General features: G+C 36.5%; 2 protein-coding genes and 1 long non-coding RNA gene across 4 annotated transcripts in view; 2 read left to right on the top strand and 1 right to left on the bottom strand.

Annotated features, from left to right (window-relative positions):
• The window catches only part of LOC108610555 (uncharacterized), a 29,004-nt gene extending 5,196 nt beyond the window's left edge, over positions 1–23,808 (top strand). Inside the window, exons 3-12 of one of the 2 annotated variants that reach the window (XM_018002727.2) lie at positions 416–579; positions 9,713–10,217; positions 11,248–11,662; positions 12,231–12,661; positions 12,732–12,876; positions 13,002–13,153; positions 13,262–13,578; positions 13,682–13,969; positions 16,135–16,242; positions 23,424–23,808. In XM_018002727.2, coding sequence (XP_017858216.1) covers positions 416–579; positions 9,713–10,217; positions 11,248–11,662; positions 12,231–12,661; positions 12,732–12,876; positions 13,002–13,153; positions 13,262–13,578; positions 13,682–13,969; positions 16,135–16,242; positions 23,424–23,552 — 2,654 coding nt within the window. In that variant the 3' untranslated portion in view covers positions 23,553–23,808. The remainder of the gene's footprint in view (positions 1–415; positions 580–9,712; positions 10,218–11,247; positions 11,663–12,230; positions 12,662–12,731; positions 12,877–13,001; positions 13,154–13,261; positions 13,579–13,681; positions 13,970–16,134; positions 16,243–23,423) is intronic. The other variant, XM_018002731.2, reaches the window with a different exon arrangement.
• LOC149269796 (uncharacterized) lies at positions 4,387–7,057 on the top strand. Its single transcript, XR_016269525.1, has 2 exons — positions 4,387–6,704; positions 6,779–7,057. It is a non-coding gene; the product is annotated as an uncharacterized LOC149269796 (long non-coding RNA).
• Positions 8,012–8,963, bottom strand: LOC108610564 (membrane-associated progesterone receptor component 1). Its single transcript, XM_018002739.2, has one exon. It carries the CDS (start codon positions 8,834–8,836, stop codon positions 8,102–8,104), a length of 735 nt encoding a protein of 244 aa, XP_017858228.1. The 5' UTR covers positions 8,837–8,963; the 3' UTR covers positions 8,012–8,101.
• Positions 23,809–24,989: the final 1,181 nt, after the last annotated feature.

The raw sequence follows: 24,989 nt of genomic DNA, 5'->3' as shown, positions 1-24,989 counted from the left end.
TTAACTTTAAATCTAAAATTTCATAACATACCTGAAGGAGTCGCTAGAACATTTAATTCATTTTTGGTTGCTCAGTTTAGTATTTAATTAAAACTTATGCAGTTTATTAATCAAGTCAAGATCTCATCTCGTAATGCTGCTTAACTTACATTTACTTCGAGCAGTTTCTTTCATCTCAGTCTGTAGGTAAATGTGAGCAACTTTGTCAATGGTGAGGGCCATCTTCTAGTCAACATACTTATTTGATAAAGCTTGCCCACTTTATGCAACACTTTGCCAAGCCACAGAGGCAGCTGCACATACGCAGACACACACACACACACTCACATACATACATGCATGCAGACACAAATCTCATTCATCTAGAGTTTGTAACTTGGCATTCACTTCTCTACTTTTCTCTGTCGCCGTGCAGGTTTTCTCGTTGACAAATTTGGCAAATACAAACCAGTCGTTGTGATGAGTCTACTGCTGAATGCAATTTTCCATCACTCCCTGCTCTTCATACCCCAGCAGGAGATACCCGGTGTGGTGCCATCGGCGTTTGTAATACGCCATCCGGACAGCGGAGACATTGAGGTAAGCATGCATTTCAATAACGCAAGGAGCAGCGCATCAGTCTGGCGTGCACATACCCTAGGTCTTGTGCTGTTGGAGTGAATGACTAGAGGATAATACCCTACATATGTGTGCCTGATCAACAGGTATCCTGATTCCTATCTATAGCACTACACTTATAGAGTGTGCTTGACTAACAGATATCCTGAATGAACATATATACCTATTATCTGATTATATATTAGATTCTATAATATCTTAGATTCAAATATCGATTTTTACCATTGAAGTATTCTATAGAAACGATATACATAATGTTATATAAATCACATATTATGCCCTCTTTTACTACTGCCTGTTACATACAGAAAAAGAAATCCCATTATGGGCTCCCTATCCGTTCTCAATCGGCTCTACAGGGTATAGGAACTACAAAACTCTGTCAAGTTTGTCTGGCTGAAATTTTCCCTTTAATTAGATTAATTGCTCGATTCGTAATGGATAAACCTCCTCTCCAAATACCCAAATACCCAAATTGAATCAGAGGAAGAAGGCACAGCCATCTGTCGACTCTATATGCTCCCAGAGTTTGCTTTAAATTCTTAAGAGTAACGCATGTCGATGTTTTGGTTAAGTACAAAATTAATGCAGCCGCATTGCCAGGGCGTGTGGGTGTGAGTAAGGGCGTCTGTCTTTGTGTGTGTGTGTGTGTGTGTGTATTTGGCTTTTAGCTAGAGTGCAATCTGGTTATACATTAGCCAACACTCTCACAGCAACACACCCACACACACACAAACACTCACACGGACACCTCCCTGTTACTTGCTGTGGCATACAAAGCTATTTCCAGGCAGCTGTTTCACAGTAGATTTAATGCGCTTACCTTATGAAACGTTGTTGTTACTGTCATTGTTATTGTTGTTGTTGCACCTGCAATTATGACTGTGACAATAGTTTGGCCAAAGCTAAGTAGTTGACATTGGCAAACTGCGTTAGTTGACTGAAAAGTGGCACAGAATTTCAGCCCGTCCAACTCGGACGTCTGCCCTTCGTTTCTGAGAAGGAAGCGACAAAATGAAACGAATAGGGAAAGACTGAGGGCCTGAGGAAACAAGTAAATAATGAAATATAGTGCGAATAAACTTTGTGTGATTCAACAAGTTAATTTATATTTTTAATATTTTTAATTAATTATGAATTAATTAACTACCCCTTGAAATTCCTACAATTGCTATAATCTCTTCACATACACATTTTCCCATTTTAAATGGGCTCTGTTAAAATGTATATAACTGAACGAAGGAAGCGTGGCAGAGTATATATAGTGTATATATTCTTGATCAGGACGACGAGCTGTGTTGATTCAGCTCCATCTTTTCCGTATGCATATCCCGATATTATCTATAACATAATTATGTTAACATAGTGGTAACAGATCTATGTTACTGTTGTTGCTGCTTCTTAGCTTCTAATCAAAATATATTTCTTTCCGAAAATACTGACATGACATGCACCATACAAATATAAATTTAAAAAATTTTTTTATTATGGTATACAAGATATCAATGCAACTTGTCTTTTTTTCTCCCTTGATGATCCTCTTCAAAGTTCTGCTCTTACTTGAAAGGAATCAGCTTTTAATTACTTGAGTTTGTATTGTCCTTAAATACAGTTTGGAACATTTTGTAACTGTAACACAATACAAAGCAGTTAGCTGCAGCTTAGGCATTAAAGCGGAGAAATATACTCAAGAATTCTTTTTGCTCTCATTTTCCTTTTCCGACAGCTTTTATTCAACTAAAACCCGATTTTCGATTTTTTAACTTGACAATGTAAATGGAATATTAAATGTGGAATATAAAATAGTATATTTACCTTTTCTTAAAAAGAAACTGCTGCAAAAAAGGCTACAAATCGTTCTGATATATTCATGAATATATTCACCACACGAAAGAAGTGCTCAAAAGGAAACCCCATAAAACTTACTCTACACTTGAATTTAGATTAAAATTCGGCAAATATAAAATACATTTTGGTTTTATTCTTGATTAACAAATTCATTCAACGGAAAACCATTAAAGAGCTGTTCCCGCAATTGATTCATTGCAATTGAAAGTATTTCATTATGCTCTATTTATTTTTATCGATTTTCAATGGGTACCTACTATGACGGGGTCTATTTAATATTGCCTTGGGAATGTTTTACTTAGTCTCGAATTGCTGCAACGGACACGTATTCAATTGTGGCGAACGCATTTCGTGTCTGTGTCTGCCTCCTCGCCGGTCGACGGTCTACACTGAATGTCTATATTTTTACTATTTTTGCGAGCACAAGTGAAGACGCAGCGAGACAGCCGTGCGTTAGCAGAGGAGCATAAGAGCCCGGCATTTATTTGTGGCGCCACCATAACGCTGTCACAATCAATACAGACTTAAACACTAAGGCACACGCCCACATGGAGCTATAAAACGCACACAAAGCTAACAAGTGACTTTATAAGTGTGTCTCTCTCTGGTTGTGTGAGTGCGTGTGCGTGTGTGCAGAGACACCAAATGCGAGAGATAGTTAGAGAGAGAGAGAGAGAGAGAGTGCGTAGCTGGCATCCACTTGCTACACATTGCTGGTCGCCCATCAGCCAGGCTCACGTTGACGCGCACACAAGTGCAGAGCTGTACGTATTACGCATACGCACGGTGTGCCGCGCCGTCTGTACCAGATGCTGCATCTGTTTGCATTGCATAGTATTTGGCTTGGCCCGGTTTATGTTTAAGGCCCTGCATGCGCATAAATTTCATGTCATGTCGATTCATTGATTGTGGCAAATAACTGTCTGCCCGTCCAACCTATTGGACCTTGTGAATGCTAATACTCGACATCCCATCCCATTTCATCCGCTTCGTAACGAATAAAATTTGTTGCCCAGCAAATTCCGTTTTATGTTTTTTGTCGTTGTTGTTGTTGTTGTTGTTGCTGCTGCTATTGCCGTATTTTATGCATTGTGGACAGTTTGGGTTATTGCTGCTTTCTTTCATTATTGCTTTTGCAATTTCGGCTGCTGTTGTTGTCATTGGTTTAATAAAATATTAAGTACTGAATTGTCTCCCATATGAACAGCTAAGCAAAGCAAGCCAAAGCACAATTTGTGTTGCAAATATTTATTGAAAGCGAGCTGAGCAAATAAAATGCTGAATAGAGCACTCTGGCTCCGGTTTCGAATTGCAAATGGAAACACTTAACAATAACAAAAATTTCAAGAATATTATTCATTGGCTTAAATAACATTAAGCAACAAGGTTTTTCACAGAGCAAAAGCAAAGATTTCTTTTTGAAAGGAACTTTTACGTTAAAGTTGTCGAAAAGAAAAAAAAAAAAAAAAAGTTCCACAAGAGCATAAACATTATTATTAAAAGTGCTTTAGGTATGATTTAATTGATGGCAAAACTAATTTTTTCTATGTGCATAAAAATATATAAAATTTGATAAAAATAATGGTAGGAAAATATGTGTATGAGCAAAAAATCATCATTTTTTTCTCGATAAATTTGCGCTATTTTTTTTTTTTTTTTTAGCACATCCCGCATGTATTCATTTTACCAATAAATGGCTTAATTTAATTGATTTGACATGACGATTTAATAAGATCAAATGGTGTGTGTAAATATTACTGGTTTAGTGTCTAATTAAGCATTATTAAATCACTAAAAAAATTACAAATATTTGGAATTAAATAAACATATATATATACATATCATTTTTATATTTTATCACAGATTTATTATTATTTTTATTAAAAAAAATAATATAGAAAAATATAAATGAATTTCATATACTGCCGACAAAAAAAATTCAATTTTGTTGAACAGTGTGAATCCATGGCAGTTGATTTGCAACATTTTCGAACGTTAAAATATTCTGTGCATATTAAAAGAGGCTCGGAAAAAATAGTAATTATACTATCAGAATAAGTAAACGAGCCCAAAATGGGTTAACACGCATGGGTAGGCTTTAACAGCCAAATCTCGAGGCCAATAAAAACGAGAGCAGCCTTTGTTAAGTTTTTATATACATGTGATATATGTAATACATAAGCCTAAAGCATATTTCGGTTTATTAGCCTTTTGCATGCTCTTCCAGCTCAAATTAATTTCGTTTTCTTGATATTTTTCTGCGCTGCAGGAAAATTAATAAATATTGTTAATCAGCTTTGGAGCTCTTAGCTGAGGCCTCAGAACATCCAATTTGTTATGCAGGTCTACCCATGTCATATTCCGTATAACATATATGCACTCACACATACACACACACATATGTTTGCATAAGGGCAGGCACCCACACGAAAGTTAAATATCTCGTTTTTCAGAGGTAGAGCCTTCAATTTTGGTTAGTGCCCACATTTAAATGCCAAATGCGGTCGCAACTTATTCATGTGTGAATTTTACATTGTGTGGAGGAGAAAGCATTAAGTGCGCAGCTTGCGGCATTCGTAGTTGTCTGCTACCGCGCGCGTGTGTGTGTGTGTGTGTATGTGTGTGGGTGGGTGTGAGTGTAAATATGTTGAAACGGAAGTTTAAACATTCCCAGAGGCAGCCGGCAGCTACGTACAGCCCATACAGGATAACTTATAGTCGCGCCCATTTAGCAGATTGCCTATGAATGACTTGCACAAAACTTTGACTGTAACAATTAAGAATGATTTTGTGGGAGTTGCGCTTAACTAAGAGCTACTCGAAATGACAAGCAGGTGTGCCGCCTGGCAACCCACTTACTTATGCATATATCAAATTTGGTAACTCTAGTCTCTAGCAAGCTGAGGAGCAGACTTACCTGCCTAGAGTTATGTAACTTTGCTATCAGTTTCTAATTAAACGCGAGCATTTTAATTGTACTTACTAAAAGTTAGGCTGCGATCAATTTCACAATTGACAATCTTGCAAGCTGTGAGGTACAAGAAGTTGCAGAGGAGAAGTTCAAAATAATAAAAAAATAAAATAATAATAAAATGATAAAATTTGTAAATGAATATTTCATGTTTAACTTTGTTTTGAAACAGTTTTCTATGAGAACATAATAAATTAATAGCAAAATAAAAAAAAAATACTAACAAATAGTTGATTTACTTAAATAAATTACACATTCCGAAAAAAGTTTATTATTTTATTAAATATTGAATTTTACATCAATGCAAAAAGTCACTATATTTAAGTAAAAGCTTATTTATAAATATGATTTAAAATATATGCAATATTTGAATACCTTTGACCCATTTAGCAATTTAAATTGAGACTCCATTTTTGAATAGTTCAATATTATTTGCAAAACTAAGCTTAAGTACTCTTCCCATTGAGCAGTCAAAGAAATGCAAATATGAAAATGGAATATGACAGCATCCAGGGGCTCTCCACTGATAACAAGCAACGAAATATATTAGTGGCATCTAAGAACCAACTACAAAACTACTAACAAACAGCAATACAGAATGCCAGAGAGCGGGCAGAGAGACAGACAGACAGAAAGAGAGAGGAAGAGGAAGATCTGAACAAGTTCTAAACAGAGACAGAGACAGTGCCCAAAAAAAAAAAAAAAAAAAAAAGAATCCACTTATGTACATAGAAGTGCACGTCAGCTACACATGCGTGTGTGTGTGTGTGTGTGTGTGTGAATGTAACTGTGTGTGTTTGTGTGTATCACGTACATTTATCTTGATGTCGTTTTGCAGCACTTAAACTACACTAGCAACACACGTACATCTCACACACACACATACACACACACTCAGGCACACAGACAGCTGAGCTGCAATACTGTATGTATTACAGCCCCGTTGTCGTTAGTCGTAATGAAACGCAATGGACCTGCGTGTTAAGGGCCTCGTTGTGGTCCTCGTTGTGGACCCGTGCCAGTCGCACGCATTGCCTTAAATGCGAATTTTGCGCAAAGTATCCTTAACTTTAAGATACGCACACTTGAAACACTCTCGCATTCGTCATTTGGACACTTGGCCACACACTCACGCACTCACGCACACACGCACACACACAGAATAATAGGCAGCGCTGTGCATGGGATTCGTATTTATGACGTGCACATAAAGTACCATGAAATGAAGACAATACGTAGTTGCATCAACAATACCTTCGACGTTATCGTAAGCACAGAAAATTCTCAGCTATGACCCAGATATTTCGTAAATTCACGTCCATTAACTGGCTTTGTTTCTAGTTCGTTCTCCAAGGCTCAGAGATGGGAGATTCTTAAGCCATATCGAAAAGCGGATGTTCAGCTATTTTGAAGGGAAAATTTGGCCATGAACTCAAAGGAAAAGTGGCTTGTGCCTGTGAAGAACTACACAATATTTTCATAATATCTAAAATACTCATTTGAAATACGTAAAAATTTCATTTTAGATTGTAGCTTGTAGAATTTATTAGCTTCAATCATTCACAGTTGAGCATCGATAACACTCAAAAATTATAAAATAAACTTATCTCTTATCTCTTATGTGTTGTCCTGTTGAGATTCTTGGTATCTCTTTATGAGATGCAAAGCTGTTTCGCAATGAAAATGCATAGGTATTTCTATAATATCGCCAAACCAATATAATTTAAAAGAATAAATTATTTAAATTATTATCCGAAATAATATTAAATAATAGTAGAACTAGTTGATTTGCCTAGAGACTTCATGTTGAGGGATTACAAATGTATCATCTCATTAAAATAACTTGAATGTAAAACGAATTTGATTACTATAAATACCATAAGAAATAAATTCTATCGGCTTATCGCCCTTTGGCCCCGTGATACATGCAAACGATTCCGAAATAAACAAATAAATAAATAAACACATGCAAGGCAAGATTAACTTAATCAATGCTTATTGTAAAATGTAATTTGTTGGCTGCATTGAATGACGAGCTTACTTAACAGTGTTCAGGCTTAAACATCCAATTATAACAAAGTGTGCATAGTTGCTCTTCATGGACTCCCCGCTCGAGTCTGCAACACTTTCAAAGTGCCATGAAAGGCTTTAAAGCCGATTGCATCTGTGCCAACATTATGCTGGTAGTTGCTCATGCTGTTGCTGTTGCTGTTGCTGTTGGCTCTGCTTTTGCTTTGCGGCGTGCTATACAATTATGCAGGAAAGGACAAGTCTGGTTTGCCGTTTGGTAAACATTTATATGGATTCGTTGTTCGTGGGCAAAAACAGAAATTACCATTTTATTATTGCAGGCATTGCCAAAGCGTCGTCTCTACGTGGATGATGCTGCTGCTGCTGCTGCTGCTGCTGCTGTCGGTGCTGCTGCTGTCTCTCATGCTCCAGTTATTGAATTCGCATTGAAATTAGTAATGTATATATGCATGGACACGAACTATTTCAGCACGACAAGCCCAATCACAACAGACAGCAAGCACTCTGCCTGTAAAAGGCAGATAAAATGTACAAATAAATATATATGTATATATAGTATGTGTATATATTTTCTGTTTTATGATTTAATACAATCGGGTACTCAAGGTGAACTTTCTACAATAACTGTTCCATCTACATAGTTGAGATGGTCTTGTCCCCGTCCGAGCAGTCCATCAGAGTATTGTCAGCATCCTCGAAATTGCCGTCACTGGAGTTTTCCTCGAATTTTCCATTTATGTCCGTCTCGAGATATTCATTGACTTGAACTTTAACCTTGTCCTCGTCCACCTTATCGCTCGTGGTGTAGCCCTTATTCACTTCAACTTTGATATCGTACTCATTATTCTCGTTGGCTGAGTCATACTGTGAACTTCCCTCCGGCTCCGAATCGGTCTGGTCATTATCTGATACCAAGACGCCAGCGACATAGAAATGATCTTCCAGCATCGTTTTCCACTCATCCAAATAGGTATTGAAGTCGCGGGACTCGAAGCGAGCTGTACTCCGGATAAACCACAAGATGTCGGTGCCGGACAGCGATTCATAGCTGCCGTTGGGCCCAAAGTCGTGCGGAGCACCCGATACATCGTATATGATGCCCTGCAGTGCAATTAAATATCGGCGCTTGGGATTCTGCGAATCGTACTGCTCCAGTTTCTTCTTGGTCATTTTAAGATTTTGTAGAGGCGCCGGAATTTTGACGTGTCCCTCCTTCTCATAGTCCTCGTCATCGTAGGTCGGATAGTCCCGTCGCACATGCATGTAGGCCATGTAGCCCACGATGCACGTCAAAGCCAAAATGCCCAGTGGCGAGCTGAGCGCATCCCGTAACTGATCGCTCCATGTAGTGCTCGGAAGCGAAGACATCTTAGTTAATGTTGTTTTTCTTATTTTTTTTTTTTTTAATATTTTTGTATTCCCCTAGCTGAGCGCTAGATTAGTGGCTGTCAGTGACTACTTTGATTCACGTGTGTTGCAAATGACATTTTCAAATAGTGCTTTAAACAGAAATATACTAGATGGGTATTTTCTAAAAATCCTCTAAAAAGTATTAATGCGTTATATGCAAATGCGCATTTTATTTTGTATTGAATTAAAAATATTTACATATATATATATATATATATATATATATATATATATATATAATATTAATGCAAATATATGTACATATCTTTATATTCCTATATAATCAAGTTCTCTATATCATGTTAAAATAATTTTGCTCATTAGAAGAGCAAAGTCTAATTTGAGAGTCTTGCACAACTCCTAGGCGAGCCGTAAAATATAATGATTCGCTGCAAGTTGGAATCCTTTAATCGACTGGCAGATGCCGTCTACTTTGCTGCAAGTTCACATTACAACATCTGCAGTATTTTGTTTTCATGCTTCAAGCAGTCGACTAGCTGATGCCCTGTGAACAAATTCGAGCAAGCAATGCAGCATTTCATTAGAATTTGAGAGCCTCTAGCTAATAGAAAATGACAAAACTAGAAATAATGGAATGAATGAATTTAATTATTTAAGCATAACTGTGAAATGGTTTTGGCATTTCAAAGATTCAACTAGGCTTTGTATAGAAAAGAAGTGAACATTGACTTGACTCGCCTCAAGCGGAATCAAGCATACCCTTTGTACTCATTTAATGCGCACAGGGTGTTCAAGGGAAATTTGAAAACTTGTGCCGCAGCATAATTAATAAAGTAAGTTTAACTTTTTACTGCTTTTAATCTCTCTTTGCAGGTCTGGTGGTCGCCTTGCCCCAGCCGAGAGTGCCCCGAAGAGCCCGAGTTGGACTTGGCTGTGCACCAATGCGTCGACTATTGTCTAATGCAGGAGCAAAAGAATCCAGAACTTTATACCGACTTGGGGGAGCACGGCAAGACCACAGCAAGGACAACATCGACGACATCGTCAACGACGACGACGACGACGACGACGATGAGGGCAATGCCCACTCCAAGTGCAGCAGATACACCAGAGTCAACTGTATTGACCACAACAACAACAACAACAACAACAACATCGACAACATCTTCGCCAGCATCATCGTTACCAGCATTATTTGCAACGCAAACGAGAAGCAGATATCACGACGCACTAAATATGCCATCGACCATGTTTCCGCCTGCTTTGTCCCTGCAGCTGCAGCAGTCAACAGCATCAGCAGCATCAGGAGCTGCATCAGGAGCTGCATCATCGCCATCAGCTGCTGAATTGCCAGCGATGTCCATGCAGGGTTTGAATCGTAAGTGTCACTTCTACATGATGATCCCAGATACTATTGACCATCTTCCATCTTGTGTTCAGCATCGGCCCCGCCCCTTTGCCCTCCCTCCAGAATCATTACTCTGCCACAAGCTGCTTGTTAGCCGTTAGTTTTCTTGTCAGCGCAAACACCAGACGACCTGGCTCCTTGACTCTTTGTCCGTGTCTTGTTAGTTTTTCTAGTTTAATAGGTTTGTTTTTGCCATCGTCGCTGAGTTGCGCATCAAAAAAAAAAAAAATAAAATAAAATGTGTGACAAATATCCAAGAACGAGTTGAAGCTTGACTTCTCATTGCTTAACGGAAAATACATAAAATGCTTTTTATAAAATGTCAACTATGCTTTTTAGAGCTGTCGCTTGCTTTTATGTCCCACTGCATAGAGAGCTGCTTTAGCTTTAATAATATCTATGATAAATTTAAGGAGATATTTCTTTTATCTTGTTCAGCATTAAAATTGTATTTAATTCCGTTGTTTGATTTCTTATTCTGCAAGTAGAAGATATGAAATAAAAACTATAGCAATATATAATCAAATCTTTATATTTAATACATTAGTTAATTTATACATGTATGTGAAGCGTATTTAACATTCGACAGAATGTTTTTTGGTTTTTTCATCCTTTCGTTGACAAGCCATAAATTTCATTATTTACTATCTATAAAAGCTTTCATGTGGCTACACTGAACAGATAAAGATATCAGAGCTTCGCTACATGCCCAAACGAAAATCTATAAATCTTGAGCTTATATTAATTATAGCCATAACCATATATAACACGATACACGCAAAATATAGCAGTATATATAATATACGCTTATATATGTATGTACAATTCTACCTATATGTATGTATATATGGGCAGATTAAGCTATGCAAAATATTTGCTCAACTCCAACTCGAAATCCAAATTGACTAAGTGCGGATTTTCATTGCAATCTGTACATACTTAAGCTCTATTCACACACATTTACACACACACACATGCTTAACGCGCTGGTGCCCTTCAGTTTCCACAGGCAGCTCAGGCACTGCTGACGGCAAATCAGAGCCGAGCATCAGCTGGGTGCACTCGGAGAATGCGGATGAGACATACTTTATGCTGCAAATGCATCCCGATTTGGCCGACCCCACCGAGCAGCTGGGCATGGAGATTGAGCAGGATGACAACGAGACGGTCACCGACATTAGACAGCGATTTGGCGAGGACAGGCTGGTGAAAATGCAAATCAATCTCACTGACATGGATGACCTGGATTTGCGCTGTGGCGGCCTGGTGAGGCGCACCAACATGTCCTATGTGAACTCCGGCGCCGTTCGCTGCATGATGCAGCGTTGCACGTTTACGCTAAATGCTCCAGAAATATGCCCACCTGATTACAAAGAAACGGACGATACAATATTCTGGATATACTTTTTATTACGGTATGTTCGAGTCGCATTCTATTTGATATATTTAGGCTTGACATAGAGAGAGAGTCGAAATTAGATTTATCTACTTAATAAATACTTGAAGCTTCGCGTTCGACAGCTGTGAGAGACTTCATTACTTTCCGGTATGCTGTAATTCTCATGAATCTCCAATTAGTTTAGATAATATTCGGTTAATTGTTTATTTACTTGACAACTTTTAGGAATTAAGTGTTTGCTGTGTTAGCCAACACTTTAAAAGTTTTTAACAGCTGTTAGGAATAGTACTGGAAAATACAGCTCGATAACAGAGAAACAATAAGATTTAGCGATAACCCTATTTAGAACGAATATTAATATTAATATATTTTTTATTAATTTTCTGTTAGCAAACTGGAAATTTAACTTACTTCCATTCACATCAGCAGTTATTCGCATAGCTAGAGTATTTCCTAGTCGAGTACTATCGCACTTTATTTACAAAAGCAAAGAAAAACTGTGTGAAAATTCTGGCTAGGATTACACCATGGCACGCAGGCAGTTTATAGACTTGAACAGAAATTAATTACGTGTTCTCTTTCAGCTTTTTAGCCACGACCATGCTGTCAGCCGGCGTTACGATAATGGATCCCATTGCACTCACAATGATAGAGAAGTTCGGCGGGGACTTTGGGCGCGAACGCTTGTTTTCCAGCATTGGCATGGCAATCTTTTCGCCCATCACGGGAATTATGATTGACTACTCGTCGCGGGGCCTGGGCTATACGGACTATTCGGCTGCGTTCTATACGTACGATGTGCTGCTGGTGATATCGACAATGTCCGTGTTAATGATGCCGCTGGGCGAGAAGCTGCCGGCGGATAATGTATTTCGGGATTTATGGAATCTATTGAAAATGCCGCACGTGATTGCATTCATAATATTTCTGTTTGTGCTCGGAAATTTCTGGGGCTTTATCGAAAGCTTTCTATTCTTGTATCTCAAGGAGCTGGGCGCTCCCAATTACTTGTTAGGTAAGCGGCTCCAGCTGCTGTTCCAGCGCTATGGCTAATGGCTCATACATTACCCCCGTCCATTCCACAGGCATTACAATTACTGTGGGCACTGTGAGCAGCATACCATTCCTGTATGGAGCCGAGAAAATCACACGCATATTTGGTCACGTTAATTTGATTATCATTGCGTTCTTTTCGCACGCCGGACGCCTGGTGGGCTATTCCTTTATCGAGTGAGTAGAATGGAATGGAGTGGAGTGGAGTGAAGTCGAGGGGGGGTGAGGGGAGTGGAGTGCAGCGTAGACATGTGCGCCTAATCTAATTTTATGGCTACATCGTATTTTTTTTCCATTGCTAGAAACGCCTGGTGGTGCTTTCCATTCGAGGCCATGGAATCGCTCTCCTGCCATCTGATGTGGGTGGCAGCCGCCACCTACTGCTCTCTGCTGGCGCCGAAGACCCTGCTGGCCACCCTGATTGGCGTCCTTGGCATGGCCCACTTCAGCCTGGGTAAGTGCAGCATTGATCTCATCGCTCTGCTAAAACACTCTCTGCAGGCCAATAACTTGTTCACTTGCTCTCTCTCTCTCTCTCTCTCCCTCTCTCGCCTTTTTGCAGGACGCGGCAGTGGCAGCTTTACGGGCGGCCTGCTGATTGGCCAGTTCGGCACTCGGGATGCCTTCCGCTACATGGGCCTGCTGGCTGTCGTTGGCGGCATCGCGTATGGGCTGCTGCATTTGATTTGGTTACGCAAATTCGATCACACCGCCGAGGAGTCGGAGGAGGAGGCCGAAACTGTGGAGGCGGGCGAAACGGAAAAGCTGACCGAGCCGGCGACCAAAGAGCAGGGCACTTCCATGTCGCTGGAGCGCCTAAGCCTGATGATCAAATACAATCAAATTGGCAGCCTGTCATCGCTGCCAAGGGGCTCGCGGGTAAGAGTCAAAGACGACTTAATTGTTCGACAGCGGGCAAAAGTTTTCTAATTGAAATTTGTCGTTGTCGTTGTTGTTGTTGTTGTTATCCGTTGTTATACAGGCGGATATACACGACCATTTGTCGGTGCGTCGGAGCAGCTACAATGTGGAGTCGCTTAGGGGCGTGCCCAAGCATGGGAATATTGGTCACAGCGCATCCAAGGTGGATATATTGCGCTCGGCGCTGGAAATCAATCACAAGTCCTCCAACCATTCGATACTGAGCAAAGCCGATAACAAAACGTCAAATCAATCACTGGGTCGCAATCGTGCCGACAGTGCGCCCAAATTGAATCACAGCAATCTAAAGAATATTTCACAGCCCGCTCTCGAGGGCGTCGTATTAGAGGTGAGCTATCCCACTCCACATTTTCTACTTCTGTTAACAGCTTACATTGTGCGTGTGTGTGCGTGCGTGCCTATGTGTGTGTATGTGTGTGTGTGTCGATGATTGTCCTCAATTGTTTTGACTCGTGCTGTGGGTGGCAGCGCCTTTAGCGCCTCTGGCTCCCGGACTCGAACTTGAGAGTTTTTCAAAAATGTTTAGCAGCTGTTGCGCCAATAACTTTTTAGCATACCCAAACGCTATTGTCCTGCTGCGCTCTTCCTGTCTGCCTGTACGCCAGTGTTCATATATTCCTGTGTATTCCTCTCTCAACCTCTCCTTCCTTTTTAATTTTTTTCCTTTTTTTTTTGCCACCTTGCTGCCAGCCGGATGCTGTGCGCCACTGCATCCGTTTGCCGTTTATCGTTTATTGTTTATTTTTCAGCATTCGTGTGTTTGGCAATTGTTTCCTCTGCTTCTGATGCCGCTCGACTGCGTCTGATTTCTCTTTGTAGCATAGCTAACTTAGCCAGTGGACTGAAAGCTTCATTGAGTTGTTCATTCCTCATTTTTGTTCCTCGCAAACGTACAGCAGCATAAAGTGCTGAATTTTGTTGCCCTGTGTAAGTTAAACGTTCTATCTCTATAGATGTTTTTGGGAATTTGCAAAATAATATCTGTATAGATATTCCAATGTTTAGAGATATTTCAATTACATAATCAAAGCCATGTCTTCAGTACTCATAAAGTAAACAGGATCCAGCCCAGCCTCTATGTTATTGGGGCACTCACTAGACCGGATATTTGGATAGCCGAATATTTTTTGTGACCGTTTAGAAATTTCGAGAGAAATTCTAAGAATTCCAAGAGTTCATTTCTCTTACAAATAACATTTCATTACATGAAAAATAAATATAGCACAGTAGAGCCTGCCTAATGGTAACAAGCGATAAAATACAGGCAAAGTAACATATTTTCTTGCTAAAAATAATTTAAATAATTTAACTATTTAATTTTATAAATTATTTCAAACTTAATTTGACATTAGGTTATATACATTTTATTTAAATTAATTTCTAATAATTTTTTTTTTTTTTAATATATACAGCTATATATTAGCCTTGTATTTCATTTTTTCAATAAGCTGGAAGTTCTAGTAATTCTCAGAAAATTGTATGTGTTCGCTTTATGCAGGCTATGCTGTACTTTAATAGAGAGCACATCCATTTATCTGTATCTATCATCTATTTGCCAACTTACTGAAAGGCAATTGCAATTAGCATATTTTTGTTTATGTTGAGATTCCATAATATTTAATAACAAAACATATAATTTTAATTAGCTCAAATGAAAAATTTATTGATTCGAATGCCCAGCAGACTTATTCAATGCAACTGCGAATGAACTAAATATAATCATTGTATCGGTTTAATTAAAAACTTAATATGATATATGAGACAATCGATGCGGCTATAAATGGATGCGTGCCGCAGTTAATTTCATAATTAATTATCAAAGCTTTCAAGCGGGCTTTTATGACTGCCTAGCAACCATAATTCAATAAATCAAATGTGGTTGCAACAAATGCGCATCCAGCATAGGCGACAGCAACAGCAACAACAGCAGCAACAACAAAAACTAAAACAACAGAAAAAACACCCAAAATAACAACAACAAAAGCAACAAATTAATGAATTTATGAACATGCCAAAGTTTTGCCTTGGCATTTCCCAGGCAGCAAAACAACACTCTGAAGCGGACAGATGGACAGATGGACAGCTGGACAGCTGGGCAAACTGACAAACTGGGCGCAGGAAATAAAAGCTAGCAACCGAAAACAGCAGGGAGCTAAGAGCAATAGCAGCACGAGCAGCACCATCAGCAGCAGCAGCAGCAGCAGCAGCAGGGCGCTGGCATCAGGCATTCGCTTGCAAATTGCAGGCTAGAGAGTCCAAAGGGGCCGAAAAGTTCGTTTTTGGCTTTTTGTGTTTGTGCCAAATAAATTTTCCAAAACCATGGGCGCCATTTGCTATCTGTCTATGTGTGTGCGTGTGTGTGTATATATATATGTGTGTGTGTGTGTGCCTGTGTGTCTGAATTAGTGTGTGACTGCATCTCTATCATAAGTATATAAAACTATACGAAGTCTCTGCTACAACAAATGCCATTCACACACACATACAAAACAGGGCGTGGAATCAACATTTTTCCCGAGCCGCATGAAAAAGTATCCAAGTGGTTTGTTAACTTCAATACCCGCTGTGGATTTATCCGTAATACCCACCTCAATGTTAATGGTAAAGTACATAGCCAAATGGGCCAAAATAAATGCATGCTATAAAAGTTTTCGGGCTAACCAAAAGTTCATACATAAGCACTTACTATATGCTTGCAGAGCGACAAACAGATCGATAATGGGATGTAATAGTGTATATATATATCTATATACTTGTAAATTAATATACATGATTTCGGCATTTAATTTATATTTTGTTTTTGCCATTTGAAATTAATTTTAAATTGCAATTGTTGCTTCTAGTCTGATGCCTGCGGCCTAAAATTAATTCTACGAATTTGATTAGCTACTGAAAATATATGAAATTCAATCGAATTCATTTTCTCTTTGTGCATTTGTGCAAATTTGCATAATGAAATATATTTTTCGCTGAAATTTACCAAATTTTAATTTACTGATCAAGAGATAAGAAGCAGGAGCCAAGCGTCATAGATATTAGCTTAATGCCGCGAAAGCACTCGAATGATATTAACTAGTGAAAAACATGTAAAAAATTTGCAATTTATTTATTGGTATTTTGCATTGTTACACTTATCAGAATTTACACAGGCCAACAGGATGTGGTAGCTAGAACAAAGATTAATTTGGTTTGTGTTTTAACGCTTTTTAAATTACTCTTTAGATGTGACTTTTACATTTTTAATTTAAAAAATATATATTTCAATATTAAAAGAATATAAAATATATATTAAATCTAAAGTTTAACATTATTTAAATAAATATTAAACATACACTTTTATATTTTGTTAAATAAATAAATAAAAAAATTAATTTTTTCTCTTAATTTAAAGCATTATTAAACAAATTAAAAATATGTATATTAAATTAAAATTTAAAAATTATTTTAAAAATATATATTTAATTTTCAATTTAGTATACCCCTTTTTTGTTCCACATTCAATTCATTAAAAACTGCAAATTCACAATATTAATTAAACAGCAATTATAATTAATTGGGGGATTGAAATATATAGGCAAAAAGTGGCAATCGAAGGGACATTACCTTAATGCCTTACCAGCCAGCAGACCATATGAAAATACACGAATGGTGTTAGCTAGCTTAGAAATGATTTAAAATTCAGTTTATGGAAAAAAGCATTTAATATCAAATCAGCACTCAGAGGAATTTTAAGTTAATTCGCAGATTAAAGGATAACAGCAAAGAGCCAAAGGACTTCACATTAGCTTGCCATTTCATATAAAAATCAGTTTAAAAGCTGTCGCTCGCTCTGCAAACATATTTTTCGCTCTTGAGCGAATATACTTACATACATACATACATAGTATATATGCATTCAAAAATGCTCGTATTGCATCCATGGATTGGGCATGAGCGCGAATACCAGCAAGAGCAGCAGCAGGAGGAGCAGGAGCAGGAGCAGCATCATCATTCTGCTGACAAAGTGTGTGAGGCAGCGTTAGATTTGGGTTTCGACTGCTCGTCGCTCGTTGTTGGTTTTGTTAAATTAGTTTTAATTGATGTTGGTTTTGCGTTTGCATTGCGAACCACTCGGGCATTACTTTATAACGTTTAATTAAGGCCCACACTTGCACTGTTTGACTTTGGCTGCACTTGTTTTAACAACATTTAAATGCATGCCAAATTTACGCTTCAACCATCAAATAAATATATATCTCTGTTATCGGTCGGCCGATTGGGGCGCTTGTAAATTTTAAATTTTTTGTATTTTTCTTGCGCTGTGATTGTGTTTTTGTTTGTATTCAGTATTCTGGCTCTTTTTTTTTCATTTTTGGAGTCGAGTGATTTGTTGTGCAACTTAGCACAAGTTGACAACAGCAACACAAAAAAAAGCAAAAAAAAGCAAAAAAAAAAAAAAAACAGTAACAATAGCAGCTGTGCTCCAAAGGCAACAATGAGTGTGGGGCGAGCAGCCCCATTCGCCTGCCTGAAAGCTCGCACTAAAAAGCAACACAGCTAAGGCAAAAACATTGCCGTCGCTTGAACAAACAAAGAGGAGCTAAATTTGAAACGTTGGCAACGTTCCTGAAGCTGTCAATTGGAAGTGGGCTACAAATTATTCAGCTGATGCTGAAAATGCCAAATTGTTCATGGGCAACTTAATGCAAGCCCTAACAACTTAGGATCTGATCAAATCGACTGTGTTGATAAGCAGCTTGAAATGTGATGATAACGCAAGATTTTTTGCTCAACATTTTTTTTTTTTTTTTTTTTTTTATTTATGCAAATATAAATATAGATGGCTGAGTGCTATAATTTGAATTGCATGAATGAGTGTGAGATTATAAAGAATATATATTTCTTCAAAGGTTTCCTACTTCTGAATGCAAGACTTTAAAGTATGATTTAAACAACAGAATGTATGAAAAGCAGAAATCTATTTATTGCATTGACCAGAAATTGCCTGTAGATAAAAAGACAACATATTGACTTGGCATTAAATCCAGCTAAGTGGCATAATATTATGCCTACGATTTTTTCGAATATTATTTTAATGATATTAATTTATATATATTACACATTGAAAATATGATTATTATTGAGTTAAAGGGTCTTTTACATATTTATAAAATAACTAAGGTATACTTACTTAACAGACATTAATTATATTAAGATAACAAAAAAAAAAAAAAAAATTTAAATAATATTATTTTACAACCTCAACTCGACCCTCCTAGAAATTTAATTCTGTTTCACATTAACCAAGTAGCTTTGTCACACTGTTTTGGAAACAACACAACAATCGATTTCATACCAATATTCTAGTATTCTTAATGGCACGTGCAAATGCTCTACGATTTCCTGTTAGCTATTTTTGCTTAGTTTCGTTTTATGTTTTCCTCTTTTTGTGTGGTTTAAATTAATGGAGGGTAAGCAAAAGAGAGATGGAGAAAAAAACAGAGACAGAGAGAGTGGGAGAGAGAGTGGGAGAGCTTAAAAGAGGCAAAAATTTATGTTGCTGTTCGTAGTGCCCGATTAGCTAATATCCGCAGTTGAAATTCTATTGATATTTATTTTCGAAACATCTTTTTATATAAATATTGACATTTACTGCATAATAAATCAAATAATTCATCAATCAAATCACTATAAATTGCTATAGAGCAAATAGAAGCAAACGTGTTGGGGATTCCAAATTAGAATGCTATATGAAAATACATAATATGAGTATACATAATATGAGAGTGTAAATATATTAGTAGCTTCAATGATTTTTAGCCAAACTCATCTGCCTTAATCAGCTGCCATAGAAAGTAACTGATGTGAATTTTTCTTAAAGATTTTACGATAGCTTTTAGACTTAATTACTCATTTAAGTAATTATGAGCAAATGTCAGTTTGCTCCAAATTATGCTACCCTCTGAGGGACAGCCCGCAAGAAGAGAAAAACTCACTCATGCGTAACTAAATCGAATGCCAAATAATTTGAAACCCCTGATTGAATGGCAAATGTTAGTCATTGTTCGACAGAACAATTCGGGCACCCATTAAGTGATTGCGAAATCGCTCGTAAGCAATTTGTAATGTTCACAAAGAGTAATACAAAATAATAATAATAATATATATTCAACAGGTTATCAAAGCTTTAAAAGTCGAACATTTTTGACTGCGTTCAATTATTATGATTGTAGATTTTGTATAATGTTCAATTTGCGATGTCAGAAAAGCTCTTCTCTAATAATTGATTAAATTATATATATGCACATGAGACCCTCGCCATATTAATTTTCTTTATGATGTAAGGGAAAGTAACAAAAAAAAAATCATAATAAATAATTAATTAATATGCTCTTGTTAGCTTTTCAAAAAGCGCCTTTCAACACGTGGCCTAGCTCTCTTCTCCTCTCCCTCTCTCTTTCCCTCTCTTCCCCCCTCTCTCTCCTTCTCTCTCTCTCTTTTGCTCTGAGAGTTTGACGTTCCATGGACAATTAAATTTTAGGCGCTCAGCTCATTTATGAATTGCTCTACTTGTTCACGCATTGAAGAGAGTATATTGGTTTGTGTGATTTTTTTTGCTGTTCGGCTGTCTTTCAAAATGAGGAAATCATGAATTTTGGGTTAAGCGAGAATATTCGGCCTGATCTAGTATAATATAGCACAATATTCCCATCCATTAAATTTTCAAATAATAGTCTACCTTGTACATGTGGAGTATTGCCGAGTCCTTAATACCCAGTTGCCATGTTCTTTTCACACAAAACACAAGGACCGTAAAACAAAGGCGAGCAAAATTTCTGTTTTATATCAAACGAAATAAACTGATGAACCGTAGCCCACCTTTGCACAAACGGCACTTAAGATCCATGGAAGCCAGTGTGTGCTTTACATGTTTACATGTACTCACACGGACACGTACACATGCACACACATACATGCCTATATCCGTATGTGTACAAATAAATGCCGCAATCTACAATTTACGCAGTGGCTGAGCAGCAGCTCCACTTGATATCAGGTTCATTCGTGAATGGCTGCGGTCTGTTTTTGTGTTTGTTGTCCGATTGTAATGAAACTTTCAGGCCCTAAAATTGCTGTCCAAATGTGTGTATGTGTGCTTGTGTATGTGTATATAAACAACAATAATACAAAAGGCTATTTGTCATTTCAATTTGGGCACGCAGCGAGTAAATGTATTAAAAATAGTCTAACATTCCTGTACTACGTATACTGCGGAGATTTGATATACGAAATTTGATGTTTATAGCTAGAAATTTATTTGACTATGACTATGGTTATTCTTATTATATAGATACTCATTTACATATATTTTATTCTTAGTTTCGCAGAGTTTTATTCTCAATCACGGCTTATTTTCAGCTGTTGAATAGGAAAAGATAATATTTGTATTATATAAAAGTATATCTATAAAAACATTTCAATTGGAAGAAAGAGAAAGCTTTTTTTATTTTCCTTTGGAATTTCAATTTTACTTTGCATTTCTTAAGTTGAAGAAAATCCCATCATAAAAGGATTTTCCATTGATTTTTTTTTATATTTTTCTTTTTTTTTACTATAAAATTCAGATTGTGTAAAACTTTTGCAAAAAAGTTATTCAAATATTTTTATTGATTCGCTAGATATTTATGTATATAAAAAACAAATAAAAAAAAAACAAAATTTATTACAGCAAGAGAAGTTTTCAGACAGCGGAGGATTACTTGATTAACTCTGGCTTAATAGCTAGAGATAATTTGCTTTTGTTTATCGCTTGTGCACAAACTCATTTGAACAATTTGCAACTCATTTCCAATTGGGAATACGCATATATGTATATGTATATGTATTTAACATATGCATGAAGAACTCATTTAACTTCGCTCGTTGATTATTGGTCAATTGCAGCTCTCGAAAGTTTCAGAGCGGAGGAATAAACATATTTTAATTGGGGGCAACAACTTATGCAGCAGGTGCAGCAACCATTATGCACACTGCAGCAGGAGCGTGCCACAAAGCGCTTGTGCTGCACAAATATTCCGCACTCAGTGCTTTATGAATGCAAATTTCGTTTGCTTTGTAGTGAGCATATAAAACAAATTATAAATCATAGACTTTGGGATACGGCTAACTTTTGCGACAGCGCCTCATATGTATATAGAGAGTATTATTTACATGCCCTGAGTGGGCATCGAGTTACCCTTAATCCACACCCAAATTGAGTACAGAGTATTTGTTAGCTACCTGCATGCCCCATTAGCAAAGTTCAGCTTCGCATGCTCTAAAATGTTGTTATACACTCGCATGTACTTAGTGCTATATGAGCTGGAACTTGCATGCGGCTTAAAAGTCCAGTCAGTCCACTCGGCTGCCTTTCAATATAGAAATACAGAAATGAAACTAGAAACCAACAAATATGTTGCGTGATTAAATCGTATTTGGTTTACACTTTTCACAAGAGTTTTGCGTTGCAAACAAAACGTTTTTTATTTTGATTATTTTTTGTAGTTTTACTCTGTATGTATATATGGCTTGAATTGCTTTGAAATTGGTTTAATATTTACTTTAGTTTTTAATTGGCTATATAAACGTACGCAAATATTTATCAAAGGTCTGCACAGTTACCCTATAGAAAAGCGTTTATTCAATTTGAGCCATATTCGTTTTACCAGTTAAACTAACAGTTATTATTTGTGTATAGTTGAAAAAATATGTAAATGAATTTAAGAGCTATTTTTTTTTTTTTTTTTTAAGTGGGAAGCTCTTCTTCTGTTTCAAGCAGCAAATATGCTTCTCCTGACTAAATGCCAATATTTGATGATTATTTAGCATTGAGTCAAGGCTTGACTTGACTAACACATAGAATATATTTACAAACATATCAGAAATTGCTCAGTGTTTCATACACTGACTATGCACTCAACTGTTATTAGTATCATTAAACTAGTTCTATGCACACACTCAATTACATGCCATCGACTGGTGTTTTCTATTTAATTAGCTGCGGCCTCGGTATTTGTTTGAAGAGGGCATTTCAATGCTCTACTTACCCATTCAGTTCAATGCACCTGCAGGCACATAAAAAATGCAATATTCGATTATTAACGAGCAGCTATGTCAACTTTAATAATAGCGCAAATTTTTCCTTTGTGCTCAAACGCAAACGCAAACAGCAAAGGACAGCCCAAGGGCAGAATATTTGTACGGTTGAAGGGAATTTAAGTTGTTGTTTTGGCATTCCAAAAAGGAAGTTCTTTATGATTTACCACATATTTGTCAACAAAAAATGCAATAGAAAATATTGCAAGATACTGGCAAATAGCTGTCTTTATTAATGCCCAAAGAAATTATTATAAATGTGTATCAATATAACTTAGAATTTTAAAGAAAAAAGAAAGAAAGCAAAAATTAAAAATATATGAAAATATCAATTAAAAAAATATATAATATAAAATATGATATTATATAATATGTTAGTATTTTTTAGTATTAGTAGTTAGTATTTGTGCCATTAAATCAATTATAAAATCTACTAATTAAGCAGCTGACATCTAAAACGGTTTTATTTGCCTGGCCTGATAAGTTTTTGAATGGCAACTAACACTACTTGAAATATTACCATATATACCATATATAAATATATATAAATATATCTGCATATAAATATTTATATGAATTGCATGTGGCATGCGCTTTTGTTGAATATCAATGATTTACTTACTTACAAACTCACTCCTTTCTCTTTCATCTTACTACGTAATATACAGGATCAGGAGGGCCCCAAGGTAATACCCGAGGAAACGGAACTAAATTCGTCCAAAACAACTGTAGCAGGCGGTACGGAGGAGTTGGCTCCCAAAGCTGCATCAGTCAACGTGCAAGAGGATGCAAACTGAAGTAGAGCTGGCATTCAGCTGCTGATGCGTTTTACGGGGCGTATGAGTGATATTACATGGAAAAAAACCAAACTAATTGAAATTATGCAAACACAATAATAAAATAGGCGCTAATTGAACAAAAGATGCAACAACGCTTCTGTGGACCAACAAAATGTTAAACAATTTATTTGTTAGTTTGTACATTTGTTACGAATATGTTATATAAATTATGCAAAATAAACAAACAAAAAAATGTTGTTAAAAAACCCAAAAACCATAAATAGAATTATAATTGTAATGAAAATTTCCAGCGGGATTTTTGCTTTGAAAATCATTTATTTGCATTTTTGCTTAAGTTGTAATTGTAATTATTAACGAAAAAACTTTATTGCCTTAATTAAATTTACACATATGTTTAATGTATTTGCTTATTATTTAGAAATTTGCAATTACTTTTTGATTTTGTTTTTTGTAGTTTCTTTTTTCTTTAATAATTATTACTTTTCTTTTAACTTTAAATTAGTTTGCATTAAAATTAATTTCTTTTAAACTGTGATGAGCGCCGCATTCAGCTCAAGTCACAGTTTCAGAATTGAATATAAGTTCTTTAATTGTATTATGCAATAATTGAGCCTGTTTTTAAAAGATATTTCATTAACGAAAAAGCAGAGGAAAATTTCTCCAATGATTTTTAATCTAGCTGAAGCTGCATCTCTGTCAGAATACAAATATGAAAACCCAGGACTTTACACACATGTATATATAAATATATACATACATATATATGTATGCATATATTTGCGAACTTAAATTCAGAAACACTCGACATACAAATCCTCATTTAACATTAATTTAATATTACTTTATTTGATTTTTGAAGCCATTTATTTTCCACTTTTGAACAAAGTGAAAATTCACAGCAATATACGCAACTAAGAGCAACACATACACACACACACATATATATATATATATATATATATATATATATATATATATATATATATATATATATATATATATATATATACTTTTGTATAATCAGAGCTATTATGCTAACAAAAATGGACAAAACACACGCATTAGCCGCAAACCAAGCAAAAATAACAAACAATTTTTGGCATGGTTTTTAATTTATGTTAATTAATATTTAATTAGAGCTTATGTTTGTGCTGCTAGCCATTAGCTTCCATTTAATGTACATTTTGCTCTCTATGCGACTGAACAATTAGCTACAATAATCTCTGCCGAGTGACAAGGCCTAACACTGGCCAACAGGATTTGGTAACCAAACCAAAAAACTTTTACATAGATTTTGCATCTCATGAATATGAAACGAAAAGGTATGGATTTCTATTAGATTAGTATGCATATATATATATATGTATAGGTATATTTCACTCAAATGCACCAAAAACCAAAATAATTTTGAGCACGTTCGAGGCTCTGTAGCAG

Source organism: Drosophila arizonae, chromosome 3 (assembly GCF_054131065.1).
Source record: "Drosophila arizonae isolate 15081-1271.41 chromosome 3, UAZ_ARI_1.0, whole genome shotgun sequence".
Taxonomy (NCBI): Eukaryota; Metazoa; Arthropoda; class Insecta; order Diptera; family Drosophilidae; genus Drosophila; species Drosophila arizonae.
The sequence above is the reverse complement of the archived record's forward strand: the minus strand, read 5'-3'. Positions and strand labels throughout refer to the sequence as shown.